This window comes from Drosophila sechellia, chromosome 2L, assembly GCF_004382195.2.
Source record: "Drosophila sechellia strain sech25 chromosome 2L, ASM438219v1, whole genome shotgun sequence".
NCBI lineage: Eukaryota > Metazoa > Arthropoda > Insecta > Diptera > Drosophilidae > Drosophila > Drosophila sechellia.
In genome coordinates this window covers 19,387,682-19,414,069 of record NC_045949.1, presented here as the reverse complement: position 1 = coordinate 19,414,069, position 26,388 = coordinate 19,387,682, and the positions used below count along the sequence as shown (strand labels likewise).

General features: G+C 41.3%; 2 protein-coding genes and 5 non-coding genes across 8 annotated transcripts in view; 3 read left to right on the top strand and 4 right to left on the bottom strand.

Annotated features, from left to right (window-relative positions):
* Positions 1-26,311, bottom strand: part of LOC6614747 (protein sickie) — a 149,645-nt gene extending 123,334 nt beyond the window's left edge. Inside the window, exon 1 of one of the 2 annotated variants that reach the window (XM_032714014.1) lies at positions 26,237-26,311. In XM_032714014.1, coding sequence (XP_032569905.1) covers positions 26,237-26,296 — 60 coding nt within the window. In that variant the 5' untranslated portion in view covers positions 26,297-26,311. Of the gene's footprint in view, positions 1-5,071; positions 6,692-26,236 lie in introns of those variants that run through there. The other variant, XM_032714013.1, reaches the window with a different exon arrangement.
* Positions 16,215-16,338, bottom strand: LOC6614745. Its single transcript, XR_048608.2, has one exon. It is a non-coding gene; the product is annotated as a U5 spliceosomal RNA (small nuclear RNA).
* Positions 17,797-17,992, top strand: LOC6614744. Its single transcript, XR_048607.2, has one exon. It is a non-coding gene; the product is annotated as a U2 spliceosomal RNA (small nuclear RNA).
* LOC6614743 lies at positions 19,086-19,793 on the top strand. The gene is made up of 2 exons (XM_032714017.1): positions 19,086-19,137; positions 19,198-19,793. The coding sequence occupies exons 1-2, from the start codon at positions 19,102-19,104 to the stop codon at positions 19,750-19,752; spliced, it is 591 nt and encodes a 196-aa protein (XP_032569908.1). The 5' UTR covers positions 19,086-19,101; the 3' UTR covers positions 19,753-19,793.
* On the bottom strand, positions 20,987-21,182 carry LOC6614742. Its single transcript, XR_048606.2, has one exon. It is a non-coding gene; the product is annotated as a U2 spliceosomal RNA (small nuclear RNA).
* On the top strand, positions 21,785-21,908 carry LOC6614741. Its single transcript, XR_048605.2, has one exon. It is a non-coding gene; the product is annotated as a U5 spliceosomal RNA (small nuclear RNA).
* LOC6614740 lies at positions 22,958-23,097 on the bottom strand. The gene has a single exon (XR_048604.2). It is a non-coding gene; the product is annotated as a U4 spliceosomal RNA (small nuclear RNA).
* Positions 26,312-26,388: the final 77 nt, after the last annotated feature.

The window sequence follows — 26,388 nt, the reverse complement described above, 5'->3', positions numbered from 1 at the left end:
GAAGCAGCTTAAAATATGCATTAACTGGTCGAAAGCAGCAAAGTGCCGACTGCCAGCCTCCGTGGAAGCCTGCCCAGTCTGGTTAGTGGCCAAAAATTATGGCTATAATTTTTCACAGCTCCCTAAAAGAACCGGAACGAGGCCCAGGAAACTTTCCCAGCTCCGCTCCGGCGATTATCCCATAAGCAAAAGTACGGAAAATAAAATAAATAAAATATAAAAGAAAATGGAGGGAAAAGGAAGGAAGGGAGCCTGAAACTTTTCCCTTTTCAACATTGCTGCTCTGATGCATTTTTGCAATAGGAATAGGCGACCAGGAAGCAAAACAGGATCTGGGGACATTATAAATCTGTCACGATTATTGTTAAATAATGCATGGGACTTGATGTTTTGTTTGGCCAGGCAAAAGCAACTAAGTCGCCGTCCAGACGCTGCTATTTTAAATTTAAATTTCAAACTTGTTGGCTTACCTCGCAATTTTAGGTCTTCTGGGATTTATATATATTTTTAGTGAAGAACTTTTGCTACTTTTAAGACAGTACTTGCTTTTAAGGGCCTTATTAAATTTAAAGGCAAATGCCTTCGGAAGCTTCCACATAAAATTACATTTTAAATACTCATCTTAAACTAAAATTTGTTGGTGTATAATAAATTGCAGAAAGTATCTATCCAATCCACAAACTTGGTCTCATTTTAATGTATTTTATAAATAAATTCCTGACCCATCTACAAATTTTTCTTGCTTTAAAAATGTATGACTTTAACCAGAAGTAAGGTCGTATTATCCTGCAAAACTATTCGCCGTGTCCGTTGGGGAACTATTTCCCCTGGGAACCTAATCTTCGGCTTCTGTTCTATTTCCTGCCGGTCTATTACTATAACTATCATTTGGGACCAGGAGGAGGAAGGCAGGGGGAAAGTCCCTCCTGGAAGAGCTTCTTTCTACGTCTGTTTGAGTGCTGTCTGGACGGCCTGACATGTTTTAAGCATAAGTGCAACGCATTTAGCTGTCAGGGCTGCATTTTCCACTGGAGTTTGGAGCACAGAGTGGGCGGCGGGCAGGAGCAGGAGGAGGATCCTTCGTCCTGGCTGACTGGATGACTGCCTTTAATGTCCCGCATGCGGCCACTAAGTGACAGCGACGGAGCCTCCGTCCATGTAAATAAAATGGGTCCGAAAACCCGAGGCCTGCAGCAAAGGACATTCGCAGCTTGTAGTGCGGCGAATTGAAAACTTTAAGTGTGTCGGCAAAATATGAAATGTGCATTTAACGGGAAGGCAGTGCATTTCGGTCCGGAAAATGAAGGAGAGAGCCCGATGCTGAAGCTGAAGCTGACTCGCATCCGCTGTCGCCATTGCACGTGCAGCAAACTGTGGCATTAATAACAGCAGAGCGCATTAAACGAAGTCTGTGCCGCCAGCAGGACTTGCCTCGAAGGACTGGTGAAAAATTAAAATTAAAATTATTGTTCTTTCCCGCCAATATAATTACGAATGAACAAAAATATTTTCCCTATAAATTGCAGCTTAATCTGCTCTCCTTTGGTAGGGGAGTCTGGGGAAATCCCAGGGGGCAACATGCGGGGCAATGAGTTGAGCTTTTACAATATTGACAGTTGCAGCTGGAGCTGGAGTTCCTTGCCGAGGACATCCGTGCTGCTTAATTGTTAAATGTGAAAGCAGAAATAATATCGCTTTTTTATTGCACCGATGGAAGAGGAGACTTTTTTGGTGTTGGTGTTTTTTGTTAATTCGCTGTTGCCTGGATTTCAAATGGAAAATGGATTCACGTGAGTGCATAAATGAAATGCTGAGATGATTAACCATTTGAAATGGTAATTTTTTATTGCAGTTTTCACCTGTTATCCTGATGATCCCCTTTAAGGTTTTATTGAATGCTCAGTAGTTTTTGCAGCTTGTTCGGAATTCATATAATTTTATGAATTGGTAATGATCGGAAAAAGCGTTTAAAAGCGTCCATACTGAATATGGGAAATAAAAACAGATATATTTTAAAATCCAGTTTTGCTACTTTCTTTTTGAACAGTGCATTTTCGAGCTGCACAAAATGCAACATAATTTTCCCTGCGAAACACAAGTAAAAATCGCATTCATAATTATGTGCAATTTTGCACATATGGCATTGGCATTTCCCGTCCATTTGTCGCTGTAGGCGGAACATAATTATAAAATACATTGAACATTTATTGCCGCTCATAAATCAAAAAGTTATCGAGATGAAATCCCAACCCTCGACCGACAGCACATCTGATAATCACCAAGGGAATGCAGTAGCAAAATCAGCAGTCGAAGCGACACATTTTACAACTTATTGGACTAATCAGAGGCATTTTCCGGTTGGGGTACAGGGTGTTTTCGGGTCTGGATCCATAAAGTAGCCGCACGCCACGCGACTTGCGAATGGCCATCCCCCGGATGGCTTACGACCCTCCTTCCCCGCGGAATCGAAACACCCACCCTCGCCCACAAGGGGTAAACGATTTTTGGGCGCCATTTTAGAGCCACCCCTCGCAGTGGGTGCATCCACAGCATCCGCATCCGCACTCGCATCCTGGCGCAAGGATACGCAAGCATGCCTGACAGTTGACAGCTTAGCGCCTCGCGACAAGTTCTCTTCGGAAAAGTGCGGGAAAATGAAAGGAAAGGGGTGTGGCTGTACGGCAAGCGAAATTGCATGCCTCAATGTGCTGTTTGCAATTTGCAATTGAGACTTTCGGCCAAGCAGTCGGGGTAGTTCCCAAATTGCTGGCCAAAATGGGCAGTAGCCAAAACATGCAGCCAGGCCAAAAATCCGCTGACCATTCCCAAGCGAAAAATGGGAGGGGCTGTAATTTATGGTTATGCAAACACCAGCCGCCGTTTGCATAAATTCCAGAAATGTTTTTGTTTGCTTTGACTTTGATGGAAAGTGGCATTCGAGGAGTCGGCTTGGAAAAGCTGCGATATAGCTGCGATATAGTGGACTGGACTGGACTGAACAACAGGGGTGGAATATGTGAAGTGGAAAACTGTGGTTTCATTTCGAAAGAGAAAATTGTGTAGACAATTACAGCACTTGACTCCTGATGCTGCAGCTGTGTGTATCTTGATTGTAACTTTTGGTTCTTAGTGCCACTAAAAATTTTGAAATTAATGAGATGTGCTTGGGGTGGCAGCTTGAATAATTTTGATGGGAATTCTTCAGTTTGAAATTGTATCTACAAAGATAATAGCAAAAGATCATCAAAAAATATAACACCATTTGGAATTACTGGAGTATAAAAATAAACTCCAACGAAGCCCTAGCTTTTAAGTTTAATATAGGTATATGTATATATATATTAAGGACACCAATAGATGCAACTAATTTTACCTTCTCACAGCATCCCCGACAGCACTTTACCTTTGAACCCGCCAGCTGATTCTGTTTTGACATCCGCTCTCCCGCGTATATCAATTTACATTCCATTTGCCGCAGGACCTCGCCCCATCATCCCTGGACCTTTCTTGCTGGAAACCTTCATTTGCAGCTCACCCGGTGTGCTATCCATCCATCCAGCCAGCCAGGAACTAACAACCACCACGGCCCACAAGGACATGAAAAGCAATGCACTTGACACTTTGCCGGCCACTTCAGCTGGGCCAAAAAGTGTGCTTCACTTGCTGTCCTGTCGGCGTTTCATTAGATGCTTCTGATGGCAAAAAACTGCCCCAAGAGATTCTTTGGCTGCTGTAATTCCTTGCTTTTGTTGGGAGCATGCCTCAAAGCAAAAATGTACAGCGCGTATTTCAATCTGCAAATGATAGGAAATGCCTGTGGCACGGAAAATTGGGAAGGGCGAATAGCTTATGTGGGCCAGTTGTGGTGGGAGTACACCCACTTTCGACTCGACACCATGGCAACAATTTTAATTCAATTCCATTAAAAGTCGCTAAGATTGAACATACATTCCCAGCTGGTGTGTGGTTGTTGTTTCCTTCTGGGTTTTCCCAGCGCTTTCCTCGCGCTCCCCTGCTTTTCTTTTCTCTGCAACCTGTCCCTCACTTGGGCACACAATCAAACTAATGTTTGGCGGTAGGGAAAACTAATGAAGCGAGCAGTGAAAACGCGACGATTGATTGCTCCCCCGAGGCATCGGAAAACAAGAGCGAAGAGCGAAGAGCGGGGGAAAATTGGAAAGCCAGATGCAATCCAGCAGGAACTGCTCTGAAAAGCCCTCGATTTTGGGAATCATCTGCAGTGCACTGCCGCCCAACTGCAATTCCGTGAAGGAGTGCTCTTTTTTTGATAATTTATACTCGAGGACTCGGCCGTGGGGGTGACATTTGTTCATCGCCTTTGCGGGTGGGTTTTTCCGAAAAGGGTCCTTCGAGGGGTAAGCTAACACCTCCCCTGGGGTGTTTGAAGATGCATAATAAGACTTGTTAAGTTGCTCGCTCGTTAAGATAAGTGAGCCGGCAAATGGCGACAAGTGCGACTTCGGAAACAGCCCGCAATGATTACCAGCTTAAGATATGCGAAATTATCCTTATAGATAAGCCCTGATGCGACCTGCTGCGTGGGGTTCCTTCCAATGGTTAATGCTGCGATTCACATTACGGTAAGAGGATTATGTAGGAAATGTATGAAACTTAGCCACATGCACTGGGATATTGAGGGGGTCATAAGAGCTTCAACAAAATAAGCCATTAGGTGGTGAGCCCCACCGAACTGAACATTATGGTGGCACTTTTCGGGCTGCATCTTAGCATTAAAACCCAGATTTGCATAGGTAATAATAAAGTTCCCTTTGTCAGGACAAGCCATCAAAGTTAACAAGATAAATGATTTGTATTTTTTGGGAAAATGATTTCTTTCTTCTTCAAAAAATGTCTAGATAAAAATTGAATTAAATTGTAAGCTCATTTTAAGTACAAAAGTTCTGTTCAAAAATATGAAGAGGTTTAGGTTTTTGTTGAAGTGGTTTGTATACTTTGGCATTTTTTCCATTAGCCAAACAGATGCCTCTATAAAGCTTCATTTTTTTTTAACCCAATAATATAATATATCATTAAATATTCGTCAACTTACCTCCATATATCCCTGAACACTGTCGCACTGCTGAAGCACCAAAATGGCCGGATTCGCACGCATTTCTTCGGGGGAGCAGGGTGATAGGAAGCCACTATCCGCATCGCTGTGGGTTGATAGAGGTCGTGGTTTGCGTATCTTGTACTGGACATGCCGACTGGGCACTGGGCCAGGGTTGAAGAGCACATAGTTGGACTCCGTTGGAACCGTGTGGGAGCGCTGATCCTTCCGCTGTTGCTGCAACAACTGTTGCAGGTGCAACATGTGATCCGTGCTGACTAGCTCGGAAATGGCCCGTTGCTGCTCAGAAGTATTTTTGTCGATGGACCTTTTGCCACTGCGAAAGGGCGAAAGATTCAGAAATGTCAGCTTTTTCTTCATCGATAGCTGGGCGGGATTGGCCAGGGAACAGCTGCCCGCGGAACTTGCCGAGTTCGTGGAGGTGGATGATTCCACGAGGGCGGTGGATGTGGTCTCCGTATCCTTGGACTCCTGGCTGTTCGACATGCTGGCCGTGCTCTCCAGTTCGTTGAAGAGCTTCTCCAGGTTCTGCTGCTCCAACTTGGCATTGACCAGCTGCTCGTTGGTATAGGGATTAGGTATGCCGATGTCCATGGGAAAGTTCGCTGGGTCTATAATAAAGTAGTTGTGGTGATCAAAACTAGACATGGTCTCTGAATTCTTGGGAGTCGGTTCTGCCTCTGATTCCGCCTCTGGCATGGCTGAAGTCTCTATGATAATAGTCTCCTCCAACTCGAGCTCCTCGTTATCGTATATTACTTCTGGCACCAGTTCATCTTCATCCTCGCAGACCAAGTGCTGCCTTGAGCTGAAGAGGGGATCCCTCAATCCGTGGGCTTGGGTACTGGGATATCTCATGGCTTTCTCGTTGATAAAGTCCACGGGATCAAAGAGACAGTAGTTCTCCATGTGCGAGGTGGCAGCTTTGCGCTGTCTCACTGGTAGATTCCTTAGCTTTTCGGAGTAATCCGCCACATCTTCATTGTTATTGGCTGATTCTGGAGCTGGAGGTGGAGGGGATATCTCCTGACTGATGGGTCTTTCCTCCTGCTGCTGCAGCGATTTCTGTGAGCCCCTGTGGAGGGTGGCAAACAGGCCACGAGCTATGCAGTTCTTCAGCTCACTCACGCGTCCTTTGTAGGGACTCGACTGGGCACTGCTGCTCAGAATCGAGGATTCGTCGATTCCCAGCTGCTTGCTGAGCTCCTTGCGCTCCTTCTTGCTGAGCACCACCTTGCCACGACTAGGCGTATTGGGGGCGGAGTGGAGTAGCCTCGAGGGCATTTGGGAGAGGGGCGGTGGTGTGGGAGGCGGCGGATCCCTGTACGGTGGTGGACCAACCAAGCAGGTGGCATAGCTAACTGGTAAGTCCGGATAGGCCGTACTCTGCGCCGATGTCGTGGGATCCGTGGCAAGGAACTCCAGTTCCATGTAGTTGGGATGTGGCAGCATCTTCGGTTGATTCTGATGGTGATTGTCCGTTCTTTGGCTCTTGGGCTTGGCGCCCAGTTGGTTCTCCTCATTCGCATTGCGATCGGGCTTGGTTGAGGAACCCGGACGCAGTTTTCCTGCCTGACTGGACATTTCTAGGGTTTCTCTGTAGCTTCCATGGGCTCAGCACTTTTCACTCACACACTCACTCACAAATTTTGTATACATTTTTTCGGCGCTCGGGCCAAATTAATGGCTTTATAAATCTTCATCTTTATGGAGGGCAAAAACGCGTTAATGGGTTTTCTAGTCTTTCGACCAAAAAAAATAAGGTCCTTTTTTCCATCTCCCTCTCTCTGTTTACATTTGTGTTTGTAATTGGATTTTTGAGCTGATGCATGTCAAAGTTAAATTAAAACTGACCCAGCGGGTCGGGGAAAAAAGAGTTATATGTTTCTAGGTTGTTTTTGCGGGCAAAGAGTCATAGTCATGGTCATGGTTACGCCGTGGTTTCGTCTGCTTTTGAAGTGTTCCCGGATGCCCCCAAAACAATGCCAAAGTCGAGCTTTTTATAATTTGTCTACAAAGCAATTAACAGGAAGCCACCGCTGGAGGGATTGCGATAAAAGGTGATAATACAACAATAATACAATTAAAGTACTGCACATGCGGTTTTATCTTGAATTCGTGCATTGAAGGATACCTATATTTCCAACTTAAATGCTTTAAATTGAAAAAACCGAATAGCATTCACATATATTTTTCTTCAGCTTCCGGCAACAGCACTGGTATTATTTTGTTCGTGAAATTTGCGAATAAAAGCGATTGTGCTATAGAAGCTGGAAGGGAAATTCAATACGAAAATGCATATCAAGTGCTCACTAGAGTTTCACATTTGATTAAGTTTCATTTCTCCTTCAGTTTCCCCCCGTCGCGAAAATGCAGACATAACGGAGATAACAATAACAAATTGACAGCAAATGGATCCATGAATTTATTAAGTGGAAAGCGAAGTGAACAAAGGAATGGTTCAGCACTCACGTGCAGGTATCTTTTCCATTACACTTGCTGAGATTCGTAGAGTAAATGTGAGTAATCAAAATAGATATAGCAAATAGTGAACAACGAGAAAGAACAGCATGTTCACCAAATCGAGATTATCCCAGCATTGTTTCCACTCGGAAAACCAGCAATGAACTTTTAATTTCCTTTATTTCAGCCCACTCACAGAACACAACTATGACGAACATTTTTGCCAGGCCAACGTGGCAACAACTGAGAGGAAACCGAAATGGAAAAAGTTTTATTGGCAACAAATTGAAAACCGCCTGGCCATTTGAGTCAGTGAACCAACAAGTTGCATAATTGTTGGCGCATGATAGAATTAAACGCCTCGCAATGAGCCGATGTTCCAATGGCTCCTACCTCTCCTCTTCTTCCTCCTCCTGCTACTTCCGTTTCCGGAAATGGCAGGCTGCAGGTGGCAGAGGCGAAAGAAGTTACTCCAGTTAAGTGGAGTTTCTCTGCCGGTGTCTGTGCCTGCGTCCCATAAAGTATACTGAAAGTAATTTGCAATTAAAATGTTAATTTTTAATTGAATTGCAGATGGCAGTAGGCAATGGCAGTAGTCTCGAATACTGAATCAAGTTAATTAGTGTCAAAGCAGGCAGCTGAAAAGGGGAGGGCAGTTGGGCAGCACTCTACCACGAGGTTGATTTATCCAGATTAGCAAAGTATGCTAATGAAATGGTGATAAATGCAAATAATATTTAATTCCAGTTTGAGTTACTTCCCAGATTAAATGTAATTGGGAATCCATCTTCTAGGAACAACGCAGTGTTTCTTTACATCACAATTACGAATGTAGTTCTAATGGGGAGGAAATGGGATATATTCAAGAAGAAATGTTAAATCTATGCCAAAAATGTGGTCTAATCAGTAGAATCTATACTTTTATAACAGGGCAGTACTTAACACCTATAAGGCCACAGAATCCTTGTCTGCGTCCATTCCCCTGGGCTTAAAATCCCCCTGAAAGCCACGTGGATAGTTCCCTACTCCAGCATCACCTAATCCCTGACACTTTCAGTTTCCACGACGATTCCGTGAAATGGGGACGAAATGGGTGCAAAAAGGAAAAAATGAAAGGACCCGAAGAGAAAGGCAGGACTTAAAGTTAAACACTTTTGCTTTGAGGTTGAAGTTGCTCGCACTTCATCTGCCTTTGCTTCCAGCTGGCAGCAGTCAAAGTTGACAAAATACTTGTCAAGATTTGCGCATTGAGTTGAGTCCTCCTCTTCCAACTTGTAATTGCAGCTTTGCCGTGGTCTCTTTCAGCTCTGCAGGGAAGAATGAAAAAAAGAACGGATTTCCACCCACTGGGAAAACCCGACGTTTTGCCGGAGGCCATCAAGCCGCAAACTTTACGAGTTGATAGCTGAAATAAAGTGGAGCATGCATTCCGGGCCTTTTAGCCCGCCCACCCACTTCATGACATCATTTTATTTGCACTCAATCTGAGTTCTTTTAGCGCTGCTTTCTGCGCCCAACACGCTGTGCAAACTTCGCTGGCAAGTTGGTTAGAAATGCTTTTGATTTGCTAGTAAGTTGACCAGAATCCCAGCCCCTCTCGACTCGCTTTCCACACAAAAGCCCACTTCGGAAAGTGCACGCTTTTCTTTCCATCCTCCAGTTGCTCTTATTGCACCAAAAAGCCCAACCAGAACCCAAAACGTTATTCAAACAAAGAAGAGAAGTATAAGTATGGTGTGGTTTGCCAGAAAAAACTCATAGATACGCCATTTGTGTGACTTCTAGATACTCTATCCACTAGATTTCACTTGAAAATGGCATCAAAATAAATATTTTTGGAGGAAATTATAAAAAACATTGGTATAATTTTAAAGGGATGGAATAAGCTCATATAATTCAGTAAATTCTTAGCCAAACTCTATATGGAAATTTTAAATTACAGGGCATACATAAAGTGGAATGGTCGTACCGAAAAAAGGAGAAAGGGAATAAAAAGAGCCAACTACAATGCGTATGACAGTTTGAAACACTTATAAGGACTTTTGAGTTGCGCCGCAAGTTGGGGCGTGGTAGGCGTGGCAAAGAACCACAAAAACAACGCACAACTTCCGCTCCAGCTTGAGGGCACAAAAAAAATATATAAAACTAAATCAGAATCTATGTGCAATTCAATTAAAGCGCAATTTGCAGGCAGTCATCATATTTTCGTTACTTAACGAGCCAGTTGGCGGATACTGAAGAGCGCGAAGGGTGTGGGGCAATTTAATAAGACCCATCGAGTGGGGCAAAACGGAAATCGCTTGAGGAAATTGTGTGTTTCAAGCAAAAGCATACATAATAAACTCATATAAAAGATTGTTGCATACTTCGGGGAGCAACTGGGAGCGGAACGCCGGAGCGGAGGTATAAATACCCGTATTTGCAATCCGCAGAAGTGGAAGTGGATGGGAAAAGTCGGAAGAGGGATTCTGGAGACAGGCGAATGTATCCCTAGGCGGACAACGGCGAACACGAGGAAAAGCGGAAAAGCAGCGGGGACCACGTCGAATGTTATTAAAAAAAAGGAAAGCAGAGCAACGCTAAAACAGCAAGCCCCACCCCTCCACCCACTCATTTTCCCCCCTCCCGGCGAAAAAAGTCATAAAATTTATTAAATGCCTAAAAGTATGACAGCAATAGACAATTTATGGCAGGGGAAACCAAGGGAAACGCAAAAAAAACAAACTAACCGAGGAAATGAAAACAAGATTTTTCTTCGGTTTCGTACACCCTTAGAAATTCCGTAAACATTAGCGGAATTTTAATGACCCTGCGTTAATTCAAGCAAAAAGTATAAATATTTATCAAGAGCATATTCATAAGCGTCAGTTGCTATCGAAATAAGCTGCAAGAATATTAATATTTATAGGAGGACTACCGGCGAGTATTGGCATGTCCTTTAATAACAAATTGTTGAGTACTGGAATTTAACTAAAAGGAATTACTGAAGCAATGTCAATATTATTTGGTTTTATGAATAATAATAAATTGTAGGTATATGGAGCATTTGTTGGTAACACAAAAACATAGTGAAATCATTTCCAAATAGCACCAAGGTGGACAAATCTACTCAAATACTCAACTTTTGATAGGTGTCTGCGATGACTGGTGTCTCCATTAGTGAAATGGCCACCACCCACCATCTGCGATAGCAATCGAAAAACCTTTGAATATTTATAAGCTAGACCGCATACAATTTGCACTAATTTAAAGTAACTTTCGAGCTCCGCCCGACAATTTTCCGAGCCATTGTCGACGTGGACACACCGAAAGCATAATTCAACTTCATAAATTGAGCAAATAAACAGGCGGAGCTGGTGGCAAGTGTCCCTGCAGACGGATGTGCAACCATATGGTCACGCCTCAAGCTCATAAATTAGCACCATACGACGGAGGAGGAGTGAGGACGCACGACGAAGGACTATTCAATTTTCAGACAGCAAGAGGGACATTTGTAAGGATTTGGCCAGGTGCACGAAAGCCATTAACATAAATGGGTCGAAAGCTGCTAACAAGGCTAACAACAAACTCGCATTTGAACTTCCCGCCCCGGGTGTTTTTAATTACGTAAGCCGAGAAGACATTTCCAACTTATTACGTGTCCTCACTAATCCGCTAAGGACAAAAAATGGCGTACAATCAATTCTAAGGATTTCGCCGACGCGAAGGAAACAATTTCCTTCCAGCTTGTTTCGCATGGCGCAATTTTCCACTACATCGGATTAAAATGTGATATGTTTGGGATTGTTTACACACAGTGTTGGTGGGGCCCTTTCGGTTGGATGGTTGGGGATCGGGGGTCCTGCAGACGAGACATGTGTTTGTTTACGAACTTTTGGCAGCTTTGTTTCGGGGGCGTGGCACGTTTCGCTGGAGTGGGTCTTAATTTCCGCTTCGCAAGCATTTCTTTTTCCCAAACAGCATCTTTTTTTGTTTCGTCCTCTTCCTGGTAGTCTATTTTTTTCCGCCTGTGTCCATGATTTCTGTTTATTTTGGATTTGTTTGCCCTCTTCCCTTTACATGCTTGCTTGAGTACTTCCGGTTGCGCCGGAAGTGAGAGGAGCACATATCAGGCACAGTGGGACACAACGCATGTCAGGGGGCTTGGACTGAGGGGCGGTGGGTGGCTGTGCTGCTCTGTGGGGCTTTAATTGGTACGAGTGGAAAATTGAATTTAACTGACATGTCCGCATATGGACGGAAAGCAAGCTCCACACTCCTAATGCAGTTTCAACTTCCAGAGTTACAAGCAACAACAAAACTTCTCATCTGGAAACTTTAATTATATTTTCTGAGCTCTCAGAACATTTAGGAACAATATTGCGAGACAATCAAATGTTTTTACTTTTCAACCAAATAGAAGCTTTCATATATTCATACATTTGTTTGCCACGAGTCATACTGGCACAATAAGGTATTTAGTTTAAATTTATAAATAAACTAAGATTGTAAGTCTTTCAGACTATCTAAAGCACATGCTCCTTTGGCACACAGTATCGAAATGATGAACTGCAAATTAGCTATCGCTTTTCTAAGATGCTGTGAAAACGTAATGCTTGCATAAACTTTAAGCAGATTTTATGTTGCACAACACGTCCACGGAAGTTTTGCCTTCCGAAAATTAGACAAACACGCCTTACACTCAAGCTCACTTCCACTTTCGGGAGCATTTGACGCATAATAAGTAAGGCAAACACACATGGAGAAATAAATGCCGACGGATGGAGGAGATTCCGTGCAAGGATGTGCTCGAACTTTAATTGTATTGCCTTGCTTCACTTGAAAATCAGTAAAAACATATGCATATATTTTAAAAAGCCATGTGTGTTTCCAAGTGCAAAGCAAACAGACTGAATAATTAGTTTGCCACCCCTTGGGCGTGAAAGCTAATAAGCTGAACTCATTAAATCAATTGAACTAATCAACAGCTGAATATTTAATAGGATGTTTGCTTAGCTGAAATGCTTTTATTTTATTGAACATAAAACAGGACTTACGAAAGTAACAAATTAAATAAACTTTATAAACAGGACCTTCCTTTTCGATTCCATGCATAGAAAAAAGAATACATTAGGTTCAGCTGGCCATAAAGATTACCCAAATCCTCCTCGCAATTCATTCCACAGTAAACTGCGCCCATATCGTTCAAATTAATATACCCTTCAGCCTTTGACTCCTCACAGCCGCCCACACACGCACTTTGAGATCCTCATTATGGCACATCATCCAATCTAATTTAAGGCATGACGATGGCTTGTTGTTTCTTGATAAAGTCCCGACGAACGAGAGATTTTCTGCGATTTTTATAACGCCCACAAGCGCAATAATCGGCCCAGAGCACGCACCAAATGGCAAAGTAGGCTTTCCCGAAACGAAACATTTCCGTTCCGGGGGCCAAAGCCAAAAGGACGACATTACATTTTATTATCTATTATATCGTGGCGCCTAAAATGTCACTACATTAGCTTAAAATCCATACACACACACATGGCTGAGAGAGAGAGACATAGTGAGGGAGAGGGAGAAGGACGTGTTTTTCGCCGGGCATAAAGTAAACATTAAAACAGGAAACGGAAGCCACGGCGGTGCCAAAACGGCAAACCGACATTCATAGACAATGTCCTGTGGCGGCGGTTATGATTATTTTGACTCGCTTATCCTGGCGAATGTGTGTTCTGGCATTTATGATTTTCCCGCTCCTTTTTATATCGCCAAAAGGGTTCGAGTCGGGGTTGCCAGAGGTTAATTTACTATGCATAAAGTGTTGCCTGTGTCGCGATTCGCGAACTTCTTGCCACGTTTGCATAACAAATCACTAGACGATTGCACATATATTTGTTAATTTTCACTTTTTTGTGCTGGTCGTTGGCGGTCGAGTGTGGAAGGAAGACATTTCTTTATGATAATCCACAGTTGCTAAAGAATGCCGAGTTCCTTTGGCCAGGACCCAAAACTCACGAAACGACGTAAAAAATAACGCAGGTTGACTGATGTGAAACGCGAACGCGTGCGTCGAGCGTGGTAAACGAAGTGCGCGCCACCACAGACAAGTAAGCACTGGCAGGACTTCGAAGGACTCGCCAAAGCCAAAACATTTAGAGCAACAGCGAATTTCCCAAAAGGACATTTCGCGCTCACTGGAAGTGCTGCCGGTTTTTTCCCCTCCGCCTATTGCATTTGACCTTAGCCTTCGAGGATATCCGCCTTCTAGCCGGCTTCGGTTCAATGCACCACCGGTTCAGGACGAGGGTTGAAGGACTCTCTCGCCTTGGGGAAATTCTCTCATTGTTGTCCTTGTGCTTGGTCCTTGCTCCGGATACCGTTGAATGCCACAGGTCTAACAGGTTGACACGTGACGTCACAGCTGACTAGGGGAATTGTCACCAGAAGGATATTTTTGTAGGGGTTCAAAGGTATTTATTCGGCTGGAAGAGCCTTGGAAAAAGCATTTAAGTCCAATATACTGGCATTTAATAAGTTATAAGCGAAGTAAACATTTTAGAGATAGATATTACATATTTTGTGGTTGTTCACAGTTTTGTCAGCATCAAGTAAGAAATAGTGTATTCCGTAATTTAAAGGATAGTGGTAAAAGGGATAACATCTATATTTTGTAAATTGCATTTTGTAAAAAAAAATATGTGTATTTAATATACTTATTATATGCTTATTTGAGAATTTTATATTAATTGCATAAAATACTTTTTTATATATTATAAAATCCACCAGTTGTTTGCTAAAATAGGTTTTCAAATTTCAAGTCCCCTGGAACATTGATATGGGAGTATATGAGTTAATACTTATAACTGCAGCATTTTGGATCGTTTTGTAAATTACTTCAGTTCTTCCCTTGTGGCTCTTTGGCACAAGCTGTTGCAATCAACAATTTAAAATTTTCATTTGTTTTTTATGCCTAACTTGATTAGTCACATACACAAGCAAATGCCGCCCGTAAAACCGAAGAAAGCCGGTCTCAAATGATGTTCGTTTTCCACCCTTCTCATACTGAAAGTACGCCCATTTCCACATAACATGTTCATCATCTGTCTAGGTCTATGCATTGATAACTCCCAGTCGCGACTATAAAACAATAGAGCCCCAATTTCCATGGCACGGGCCTGCACATTCATTCAAACGAAATAAAACCAAAAGACCATAGAAAATGGACGAAACCATCTAGGGAATTTTCGGGGCAATAACTATAAAATGTCCGTCGAGTCGCGTCGCGTGTATGCAGTCAACCAGGACGCAGGACAACACAAACAAAAAAGGGTCCTTCGTTGTCGAAGTCAATGGCTAAAGGATTAAAAAACAAGGCAACGGCGACAACAAAATATTATCTCAATAGAAAAATCTCAGGCACATGGATAAAACAAAAGGCGAAATAAAAAACAGCGAGAGGAAGAATTAAGGACGGACTTTGATAAAAACAAAGTGAAAATTTATGCAAAGCGAAGATAGAAAGCCCCGCTACGAAGAGAAAAGCCGGAAACGATGAAAGAAATTGAAAATGGGACTAGATAATAAATACAAGGTAAAAGCCAAAATGAAAGTTTAAACACTTTTCACAAGTCAGCTTTTACCTATGCGTTTAATCTCAGATCCACGAGTCATTTTAAAATAAAAAGAAAAAGCTTGCATAATATTTATTTAATTAGTTTTAATTCCAACTACACCAAATTTGTTTAATTTTCAACAAAATCCCAATTTCATTTGATATATAAGCGTTACTTATGATATATGTAAGAATGTATGTAAAATATACCTTTGAAAACTAAAATAAGATATTACTAAACTAACATAGAAATATACTTCGTTTATGCTATGCGATTTTACGATATCTGCAAAGCGTGAAATCAACATAGCCCCTGTTTATGCGAAACAATCAAAATGTTATCTAAAAATAATAAAAAAAAATTACCAAACAATATAAGGCAGTATATAAGATACTGATCAAGAATGTATATACTTAATTCTGTTACATACTTCTAAACGATGGTAGTACTACTTCACACACACGTAATCTATTCTATTATCGCTTTATTCATTTTTCTTTTCGACATCCTACATTCTACATGCACATATAACAAATACCCGAATTCGTCCTTTTTGGAAATGGAAAATAAACATCGAAATATAGAAATATACGGCAGAAGTGTCCAGCAAAGACACAAACCAATTTCCTCTTTGTCGTTTGCGGGGAAATTTTAAGAGTTTAGTTAGAACCCCGCCTATAGATGGAGACTTAAAACCATTTGCCGACAGGTGGCGCTATTTTACTATTGCAAGGCTTTGAATTAAATCGTTATTAACAACTTCAATAGAAAAGTCAAGGAGTGAAATAAACATTTCATTTTTATACCCTTTACTCATAGGGTAAAAAGGCTTACTAGATTCGTTAAAAAGAAGGAATGGTTTTCGACCTTATATTCTTAATTAATCTAGCCTTTGGTATGAACTTCGAAATCTCAATTCTCTTTTTGAAATTAGGCGGTGCGTCCAGAGACATAGACGCAGGATTCTAAATAGTCCCCCACTGCACCAAGTGTTTTGCTGAACAGGTAACACGTTGTACAATCAAATGTAACTATAAATTTGTAAAATATATATTTAATTGGCCCGATAACATAAGTTATCAGGCCTCAATAAAAATTGAGTTTAGACTCATTAGAGTGTTTCTCTCCACGGAAATCTTTAGTAAAAGGCGAAAGATTTATTCGACAATTGAAGAGAAACCAGAGTGACCTTACACCACCAAATATTAAGCCTCTAGGATCAGTATTGGCCAGAAGGACTTGGGAATTTTAAGTGTCCTTTGGGTAGGATTGAAAACTCACTTCACGACATCTGTCTTCGCTACCTAGATACCACATTTCTAAGGGTAGTTACTTCTATATGTATTTATACCCGTTCCGCTTAGAATTACTGATTACATCAGATTCGTTAAATATTATGTACAAGGTAAAGAAAGACCTATATTCTTCGAACCTATAAAGTGTATATATTCTTGATCAAAATAACTAGCCGTGTCAATCTGGCCATGTCCCTCCATCCGTTTGTCCGTATTAACGCGGTCGTCAGGCTTATATTAAACATGCTATCATTGCGACTTGCGCCGATGATATTTCGGTTCTTTACACATCCAAATTCCGCATTGAAGCTGCAAATGGGTTGCAAGGATACCTTCAAACTTTATCAGCGTGGAGTAGAAGGTGGAAGGTCAATCCTTTAAAAACATTGAATCCTAGTCTCACACTTAAAAGGATTTCTACACCAGCAATACAATTTGAAGGTGTGACATTGGAACAGCCATCTCAAGCGAAATACCGCGGCATAACTTTAGTTAAGCGCTTTACTTTTGGACCTCACAAAAAAACAATAAACACAAGGTGTGGCCAAAGAAATCAGCAACTACGATGGTTGATAAATAAAACGAGCCCTATGTCGCTAAGAGCCAAAAGAGCAGTGTACGTGCATTGTATATCTTCAATTTGGCTCTACGGAGTGCAGATCTGAGGGATTTCTGCCAAATCCAACTATAACCGGCTACAAGTAATGCAGAACCGAACCATGCGGCAGATAACTAACTGTCCTTGGTTCGTGCGTAGCTCCACACTTCACCGTTATCTCAATCTACACACTGTGGAAGAACAGATTTGTAGACATTCCAGCAGATACAACGATCGACTTGTAAGACACCGCAGTATACTTGTAAAGAGACTGCTACCAGCTAGGCCGTTAAGGCGACATAAAAGACTGGGATTCAGCAAGACGCGTCGTTAATCGTCCAGCCCTCCCACAACCTGCTAGTAATCCTCGTGAGAGGTTTGGTTCTTTAAGATTTGTTTTTATATGTGTTTTTAAGATGCTGTTTAGAATGTTTGGTTTCAACGCCTAATAAAATAATATAATAGTTAAAAAATAAATAAAATATTAAACATAGACTTGGTAGCGACACTTTAGTTAAGAAAGTTTTATTCAATAACGGAATAATACCCTTTTACTTTTCATACTTACTGACATGTGTACATTTATACCTGAATGTTACCTGACCAGATTATTCAAGGACCTTTGCTATGTGAGGAAAACCCTCCCTGAAATATGCAATAACGATATTCGATTCTGAGATCTGCAAATATAGTAATTCCCAACTGATTTTAACTGCAGTCGCATGAAGTCCTTTGTCCTAGGATGGAGTAGTTATCGCTTCTCGGCCTTATGGCTAAGATCAAAGTGTAGTATCTGTTCTTATCAGCTTAACATCTGATAGTTCCTCCATTGGAGGACAACAAATGTTAAACTGATTTTTGGAATCAGACGGAGTGCTAGGGGCTTGCTCCACCTCTGTCACGGGTTGGCCCGGTATTGCAGTACCGCCGGGATTTCGGCCCAACTGAATAATAAATATTTAATATTAACATTAGTGAAGAATCCTCTCTCTAGAACCTCTTTATTGGGAAACTCCATTCAAGTTAAAAACAATCTCGCCCTGCAACATGCAAATTCGAATGGTAGGATAGTTTCCTGCTGACATTGCGAAGTGTCCTTTGCCCCCCTTGCCTTCTTCGATTCGATTCTATTCCTTGTGGGCGGAGACAATCTGGTTTTGTCTGTCGAAAATTGTTTAGCCTTCGTCGCGTTGTCAAGTGATTTGGAAAATTGAATTGATCAATTGCTTTGTCAATTCTGTTTCCTATTACTGATTGGCGAATTTATAGTTGCCTGAATTGGTTGAAATGGTATCTAATCGTTGATGAACTCGACTCAGGCTTTTTTTTTTTATACTTTTCCATTTTTGAATACATCACAAACGAACAAGTCTGCCAGGCCATGAGCCATCGTCAGGAAAAATAGTAATCGTAGGGAGCAATCATTGGTCAATCGGTTGGCGGGGTTGTGCTTTCCAAGTAAGATTTTTCGTGCAAACTATTATGAGTCGAGCAAGACACTCGAATATTCTAGTGTCTTTGGTCGAGCGCTGTGGTGCCGCCAAATACTTTGTCACGTCTATCCATATTCCTTGCATTGATGTACTCGTTCGGTTTCCAAGCTAACAATGAACATAGCCACCTTCTTATACACACCATCAGCTCCCTTCACGGTCAACATACACATCCACATTTGTATTGAATGTATTTCAAAAGTAATTGTCATTATTAATTAATTCATTTGTATCTTGATACAATGAGTAGCCAGAGCCGTTCCTGCACTATTCCGTGCGAATACCTCTCCAGACTTTATAGCGAAAGTTCAATATCATCTGGTAATATTCATTTCTAGTTCCTAATCGCATTTACTTTACAGAGGTGGTCAAAAGTATTTTCACTTTTCACATTTCACTCAAATGCACTTTGTGAAAATAATTTTGACCATGACTGTATCTCATGAGCCAGTTTAAAAACACAATAATTCATAAAAAAAATAAAAGACTCACTGATAACGACATGTGTATAAAAAGCCTATCTCTGCCCAAACTTATTTGAGTCGAATTAAATCACTTGCTGAAGATGAGATGTGTGCTTATATTTGCCATAGCGGCTGTGGTAAATATAAAAATTCAAAATGTCGGATCTAATTGCATTAACCCAGCGAATATTCCATAGAGCCTGGCCTGTGCTGCTCCTCCAAAATCGCAAAATGAGATACTAGCTCATTTCTTTGGCTATGCCGAGGCCATCCGTGGCATTCAAATCCATAATATGATGTCACTCACCATCAAATTCGTGCAGCAAGTTGTGGATAGCGTTCCGGTTGAACAACGTGGACCGGGAACGGCTACCCTCCAGGCCTATGCCGACAAGGGCAAGAGTCTCCGCCAGCGAGGCACCACTGGCGAGAAATATAACTACATCTTCGAACTGCAACAGGTGTTCGAGGGACTCAACAGCAAGCTGAGTCAATCGGCACCTGAAGCCCAGGTGATTGGAATGAGCCTGTTGGGCTTACTGGCCGTCAGCAGTGAATTCGCCAATGAGAATGAGAAACTCCACAATAAGTTCGTCGAAGGTGCCACCCAAATGAAGGCTAAGTTGTCTCCGAGCACAATAGCTCGGGAAAGTGAGCTCTTCGAGGCGATCGACAAATACATCGCTTCCACTGATATACAGCAGCACGAAGCTCTCTTTTTGAAAATTATGAGCTTCACGGATAGGTACTAAACTTAAGTCAATAAAACGATTTACACAACATGGATTGAAAAGTAGAAGTGGATTTATATTTTAACTAGGTCGTCAGCACAATGGCATTATATTGTTATCGCAATTAGCTTTCAAAGTTGGCAATGAATGAGAGATTTTATTCAAAATATCATCTGCATAATTCACATACTGATAAGAGATGTTTGGAATAATTTTACAAGTAGTCCAACATTGAGTATATTTTTAGTAGCTGATACGTATATTTTCATGGACTTTGAAGACTTAGAAATATATGATAATTAATGGCAGAATCAATGTTAATTTCTCAGGGATAAAGATCCTACTTTCTAATGTATTAAATTAAATTTTCAAAAACTACGGTCTATATCAAAATGTTGCTATTCAATAGGTTCAAAAATAAGAACAGTAAAGATAAAGTGAAAAAATCTCAAGAGAGAATGCTATAGTCGAGTTTCTCGACAATCAGATACCCGTTTCTCAGCTAGTGCAAATTCGACCGCGAAATGTGTTTTTGGTATACCGATAAAAATTGGCAAGACAAACCATAGGGTGGTAGAGTGGGCGTGGCAAAAAGAAACCTACAAGACTAAAAAATATCAAAACATTTTTTAAAAGTGTGGGCGTGACAGTTTTGTGCGGTTTGTGTGTGTAAAAGTGGGCGAGTCAAAATTGGTCTAGAATCTGTATGCTGAATATCAACCTTCTATCTTTTATAGTTCCTGAGATCTCGACGTTCATACGGATAGACGGATATTGCCAATCGACTTGGATATTGATCCTGATCAAGAATATATATTTATATTATTTTATATATTAAATGGTCGCAAACGCTTTCTTCTGCCTGTTACATACCTTTCAACGAAACCATTATACTATACGATTAACAGGCATAATAAGGGGCCAACCAATTCAGCCAAACACCATAAATCCGCCAATCAGTAATAGGTAACAGAAATGGCAAAGCAATTGATCAATTCAATTTTCCAAATCACTTGACAACGCGACGAAGGCTAAACAATTTTCGACAGACAAAACCAGATTGCCTCCGCCCACAAGGAATAGAATCGAATCGAATGCAAGGCAAAGGACACTTGCGCAATGTCAGCAGGAAACTATCCTACCATTCGAATTTGCATGTTGCAGGGCGAGATTGTTTTTAACTTGAATGGAGTTTCCCAATAAAGAGGTTCTAGAGAGAGGTTTCTACACCAATGTTAATATTAAATATTTATTATTCAGTTGGGCCGAAATCCCGGCGGTACTGCAATACCGGGCCAACCCGTGACAGAGGTGGAGCAAGCCCCTAGCACTCCGTCTGATTCCAAAAATCAGTTTAACATTTGTTGTCCTCCAATGGAGGAACTATCAGATGTTAAGCTGATAAGAACAGATACTACACTTTGATCTTAGCCATAAGGCCGAGAAGCGATAACTACTCCTTCCTAGGACAAAGGACTTCATGCGACTGCAGTTAAAATCAGTTGGGAATTACTATGTTCAGATCTGTAACAAAACAACAAATACTACTGTATACTTTAAGGGATGATCCACTCTCTCAGTGTTATTTATTACTGCAAAGATGTTTTTTTTCGCAATTAAGTGTTAAACATTAAAACGTTTAGAGTATCTGAGTATCACAACTCTCCAATGAACATCAACGAAATTGTTTTGTAAGCGTAACTCGTTACTTAAGTCAACACTAAATAAATGCCCAATATAAAGAACATAAGAAAACAGCAATATAAAATTCAATCTTAAAATATCCATGACAAAACTCTGAAATGATTAAACATTCTCCATGTGAAATATTTATACTGTAGATGTTATTCAAATTAAAGTAGGTTTCATATATTTGGCATCCCTACATAATACAGATTTTTCGAAAACACTCCCTTAAGTTTGTTAATCACTCAGGTAACAAAACCATAAAGGTACACAATCTTATACTTATATCTCCGAACTGCTTGCCTTAAAATTCCCAAGCTGTTCTAATCAATATTGAGTAAGGACTTACACTATGTTAAAGCGTAAGTCACTCTGGTTTCTCTTCAATTGTCGAATAAATCTTTCGCCTTTTACTAAAGATTTCCGTGGAGAGGAACACTCTAATGAGTCTAAACTCAATTTTTTTAGGGCCTGGTTATTTATTTAACCGGGCCAATGATTAATAAATAAAAATAAAAGAAGTTCGGAGGGGGAAAATTCAACATTTCAGCTCGGCAACCGTAAATTTTAATTGAATTATTTTATATCCCTATCTTTAAGTTTTCCGGGAAAGCATCTTCATCAATGCGGGATTGCTTTGCATAAATAACGCATAAATTGAGAAGATCCAAGAAAAGGCCAGCAATCCAAATCTGTGCTACATGCTCGGCATTGACAAAAAGTAGGCTAAGCGTAAAAAATGAAATATGTTTGGGGTCATGGGTCGTCTTGGAATTACATCTGCCTAGTTCATAAAAGGGAAACAAGCCACCGACGTTAGTCTCTAGAGTTAAACCGACGTTACGCATCGGAAAATCTGAACTTTGTGAGGGTCATTCTTTTTTTGTATTTATGTATGTGTCTAGATTGGCTTTATGCCACAAGAGCAACCAAAAAAGGACCGGTTGAAGTTTTTCGAAAGCCAAAACTAGCAAAGTTGTAAATTTACATAGAAGTTAAAGGCTTCCGTTTATCTGATTCTCTCCTCCTGTCGAACTTGAACTATAAAAACACAAAAATCCAGCCGAAGGAAAAGTTTCCAGTCGCATAAACATAAATTGCGACAGTAATTTTCGGTCAGGAACATTTCGGGAATTTTCCCGCATTCACACACATCCCAGTCCATTTGCATGCACAGGATGATGGTTATTGTAATTTAGCTAGAGAGTAGGCTAAATGGGAGTTAACATTAAGTTTAATTCGTCTAATGCCCATGAACCCTTTTCAAGGGATGAGTGTGTGTGTGATTCCGAATGGCTTAAATTAATGGTTGAGCAAAATAGTTTTACACGATGATTTGCCATTTCTGTGGGAATCTCATAGCCTCTTTAAGCCTGTAGTTAGTTATCCCAAGAATGGCCATTTAACGATTATGACCCATCAAGATTAGAGTTTAGTGTCCTTTCATTAACTCACATTAATGAGATGATGAGCTCAGCAATGTTTTAAGAGAGCATGCTCATTATTAACTTAAAACTAATATTCGAATGTATTTTTAATGGCCCTCTCGGGCTTCCAAAAATTGCCGTAGTGGACGGTATTTCACGTCCCCATGGCGGGGTATTGGTTAAAGTTTTCAACTAGCAATAATCGCACCTCAGTAGAACTTCATTGGTTACGATATCGCCTCTGCGCAAAGATAACTTCCAAACCCAAATCAGTCCCTATTCCATCCAGAGTAGGCCAGAACAAATTGGGAATTATAAGCGAGCTAAGGATGAACCCTCGCTCAATAAAATGTTGCATACTTTCCATGCAGATCCTACTTGAATGGTAGTTACTACCTGACTTTTAAAGGAGTTTGGGAGGGGTGAGTTTCGGTTTATCGCATGTATCGTGTATATTAACACGAAATAAAAATCTAATGCTAGATAAAACCATTAAAAAAGGATATTATTTGGCTTAATCATTAATAAATACTGCCTTCAAGCGGTAAATTCTCATTGTTTATGTTTTACAACATAAACGTTAAATCTACTAAATCTACAACTCTCTTCGTTCATTTAAATTTCCATTTCGTCTGCATTTTAGCGACCCATTCGAAATACAATTAATGAAAAATTCAGAGCCTAGCGTCGGAAGGACTCCGAGGAGTGGGATGAAGAACGGGGCACAAGGTTCCTTGAGGTCATGTTCGCCTACTCTAAAATGCTAAATAGCCACTTTTGCGGCCGGGCACGACAAACTTTGTGTTTTTTCCTTAGCCTTCGACTTCTATCGTTCCTCGCTCCTCCGCGCCTGTGTCATAAAAAATTGAACAAGTTTGCCTAGGAAAGCCAAGTGCGGATGAGGATGAGGATGGGTACCACCTATTCACCCCCCTCGGGGTGGCAGAGACAGCGACGACAATACCGGAAATCCGTTTCATGACAAATGCGTCACATTGTCCTGGCGTCCTGGCTGAGTGTTAAGAGCCGTGGCCACCCTCCCTTCCGGCTGCGCTCCTCGACGATCCGCTCCTGCCGGCAGTGAAATTCCTTCAATGCCAGCACGTGACCTGGCCCATAAGAGAGCACAGCAAATGTGGCTAAGAGAACGCCGACATTGACATTGGGATTGGGGAGAGCAAAACATGTAGCAGGCGCAGGCGCCGCTCTCGAAGGACTCGCAGCATTTCCATCTACGTGCCGGCATAACTTTGGCATTTTAATGAGAAATCCATATTTATGTTGTTTGTTTTGCCAAAAAAAAGTGGCAAAAAAGGAAACTTCCAAGCGGGCAGCATATGCGGCGAAAAGTGAAATTTCCTTCGTGGGAGGTTGTGCTGAGGCATTTCTGTAATCATTTTTAATGGGCCGCGGCGTCTGCGGGTATATAGAGCGGCATATGGTCGCTATTTCCGTTCGTATCGCAGAATGTTCAGATACCCGACCATTAGCCAAAACCAGAAAACAGTTAATGGTATTTGGGCGGAAAGGAATGACAATTGGGAGCGAGACCAATACACTAAAGTCGTGTTAAAGTCTTTAAAGAGCATAGTAACCATTCACAACAATAGAAATGCTTTTCTTACTTAAAATGTGATTAATAAATACACACTTTAAATATTTAATAATATATGTCTTTGAAGATCTTAATCTTATTCTAGGGAAAATTAAAATAAAAGTAGAAATGATACAATTTTTGTGCAATGTAGCTGGATACCTATGTAATATCTCTCGTTTCTGAACTATCTGAATCCCACTAGTTCTGACTTTCTCATGGAAGGGAAAGGACCCATCCATCCGTGTGATCCCACATGACGAGACATTTTAACTAAGCCACGTTCGCGACTTGTCACAATGGAGCCATAACGTTATCATTCCAGCGCAAAAGCCATAAAAATAGCGGCTTAAATAGTAGCAGCCAGGAAACACGTCCCGAATGAAAAGAGGGATGCAATTGCCGGGGAAAAGTCCACTTCACACATTTTGCTCTAGCGCTCTTTTTCATCCGACTTTAATACTAGAGGAGCAGCTCCAGCGAAACAAAAAAGTTATGTTTTTATTGTGCAAATAAAAGCACGCGGAAACTACTTAATCAAGTTTCAGAGACGAGGACCGCCCTTCATCCGCCCCGGTTTATGTCCATCTCGTTTTTACCCGGCTCCAAAGGAATCCGGAAGAGCCGCCTTCTCCGCGAGGGAAAACAAAACAAACCCAACTGAGGAATAAAAAGCAACAGCAGCCAGTGCAGACTTTCCCGACGTTGTTTTTAGCGATTTTACTCCAGGGTGACGGGGCGGAGAAAGTGCGGCAAAATTCGGGGAAAGTGGTCGCGGGAAGAGCCGAAGCTGAGACAACATGCAAACCAAAACAAATGGGAGTTGAAAAGTAACACTGCTCTATTTGGCCGAATAAAAGATACTCTTTAAAATATGTAGAAATATTTAAAGACCCTAAAATTAAGATAGAAAGATAGATTGTGTTATAATAAAAGAGCTGATTGTGGTCATATGTTAAAAACATTATAGAACCTAGCACAAATGGTTAATTTAAATCTTAAATTAGGATTAGGATCGACAAAGTTAGTTATAAATATTATTTGAACTAATTGCATCCGAAAATACTAAGATACAAAAGAAAAATCTACTTAATACTGCATCAATGAGAATTTATTAAATTCAAATTATGCTTCAAATGGTATTTAAATAAAAGTAAATATCGCAATGATATATTTTATTTCAGAGACCAGTCGCTTCTTGATTCCCCGAAGAACGCTTTCCATTAAGCTATTTCTTCGCTAATTGCTCAATCTACCCGAATTCCTTGAGCAACCCTTTGGTAATAGCGCAACTACCCCCTTTATCCCGTTCTCCCCGGCGACAGAGTATAACAATTTGCCCAAGGAATGTTTCCCAGCGAGTTGAGTTCAAAATTTATGACAGCAATTAGCGGGACAGTAGGCGTGTCTTGGGGGTTGCTCCCAGGCAGGCAGTGTCCAAAAAACACGAAAAACTCTTCAATTAATTTGCTGAACTCCACTCGAAAAACACACAGCAAAGCGACGGAGCACATCAATCCAGTCGAGGAGCAAGTCAAACGTAAGGTCTCCATTCGGACGACGTCCTGGCCCCCAGATCCCCGCTATCCTGGGTGTGAAAAATCACCAGGATAAGATAGAGCCCGGGGAACGCCCACAAACCTGGTCGCGTGCCAAACTCCTTTGGGTCGTAAATTGTTCGTTTCATTTTTAATTATCGCACTTGAGTTGTATTTTTTAATGCCAGCCAGCAGGCGATTCGCCTTCGACTTAAATGGCAAGGAAATGGGAGGGAGGACCTCATGGAGCAAAAGCTTACCTGAATCGTTTCCGTGGCGGAATACTTTCGATTGTAGTCGACGTGATGGAGGTTCGGCATGTTTGCTCACAGTTCACTGATAATGACTATGGATAGAGCTACTTAACACGTGTCCTTGGGCTGGTGGGTGGTGGCACTTCCGGTTCCCGTTC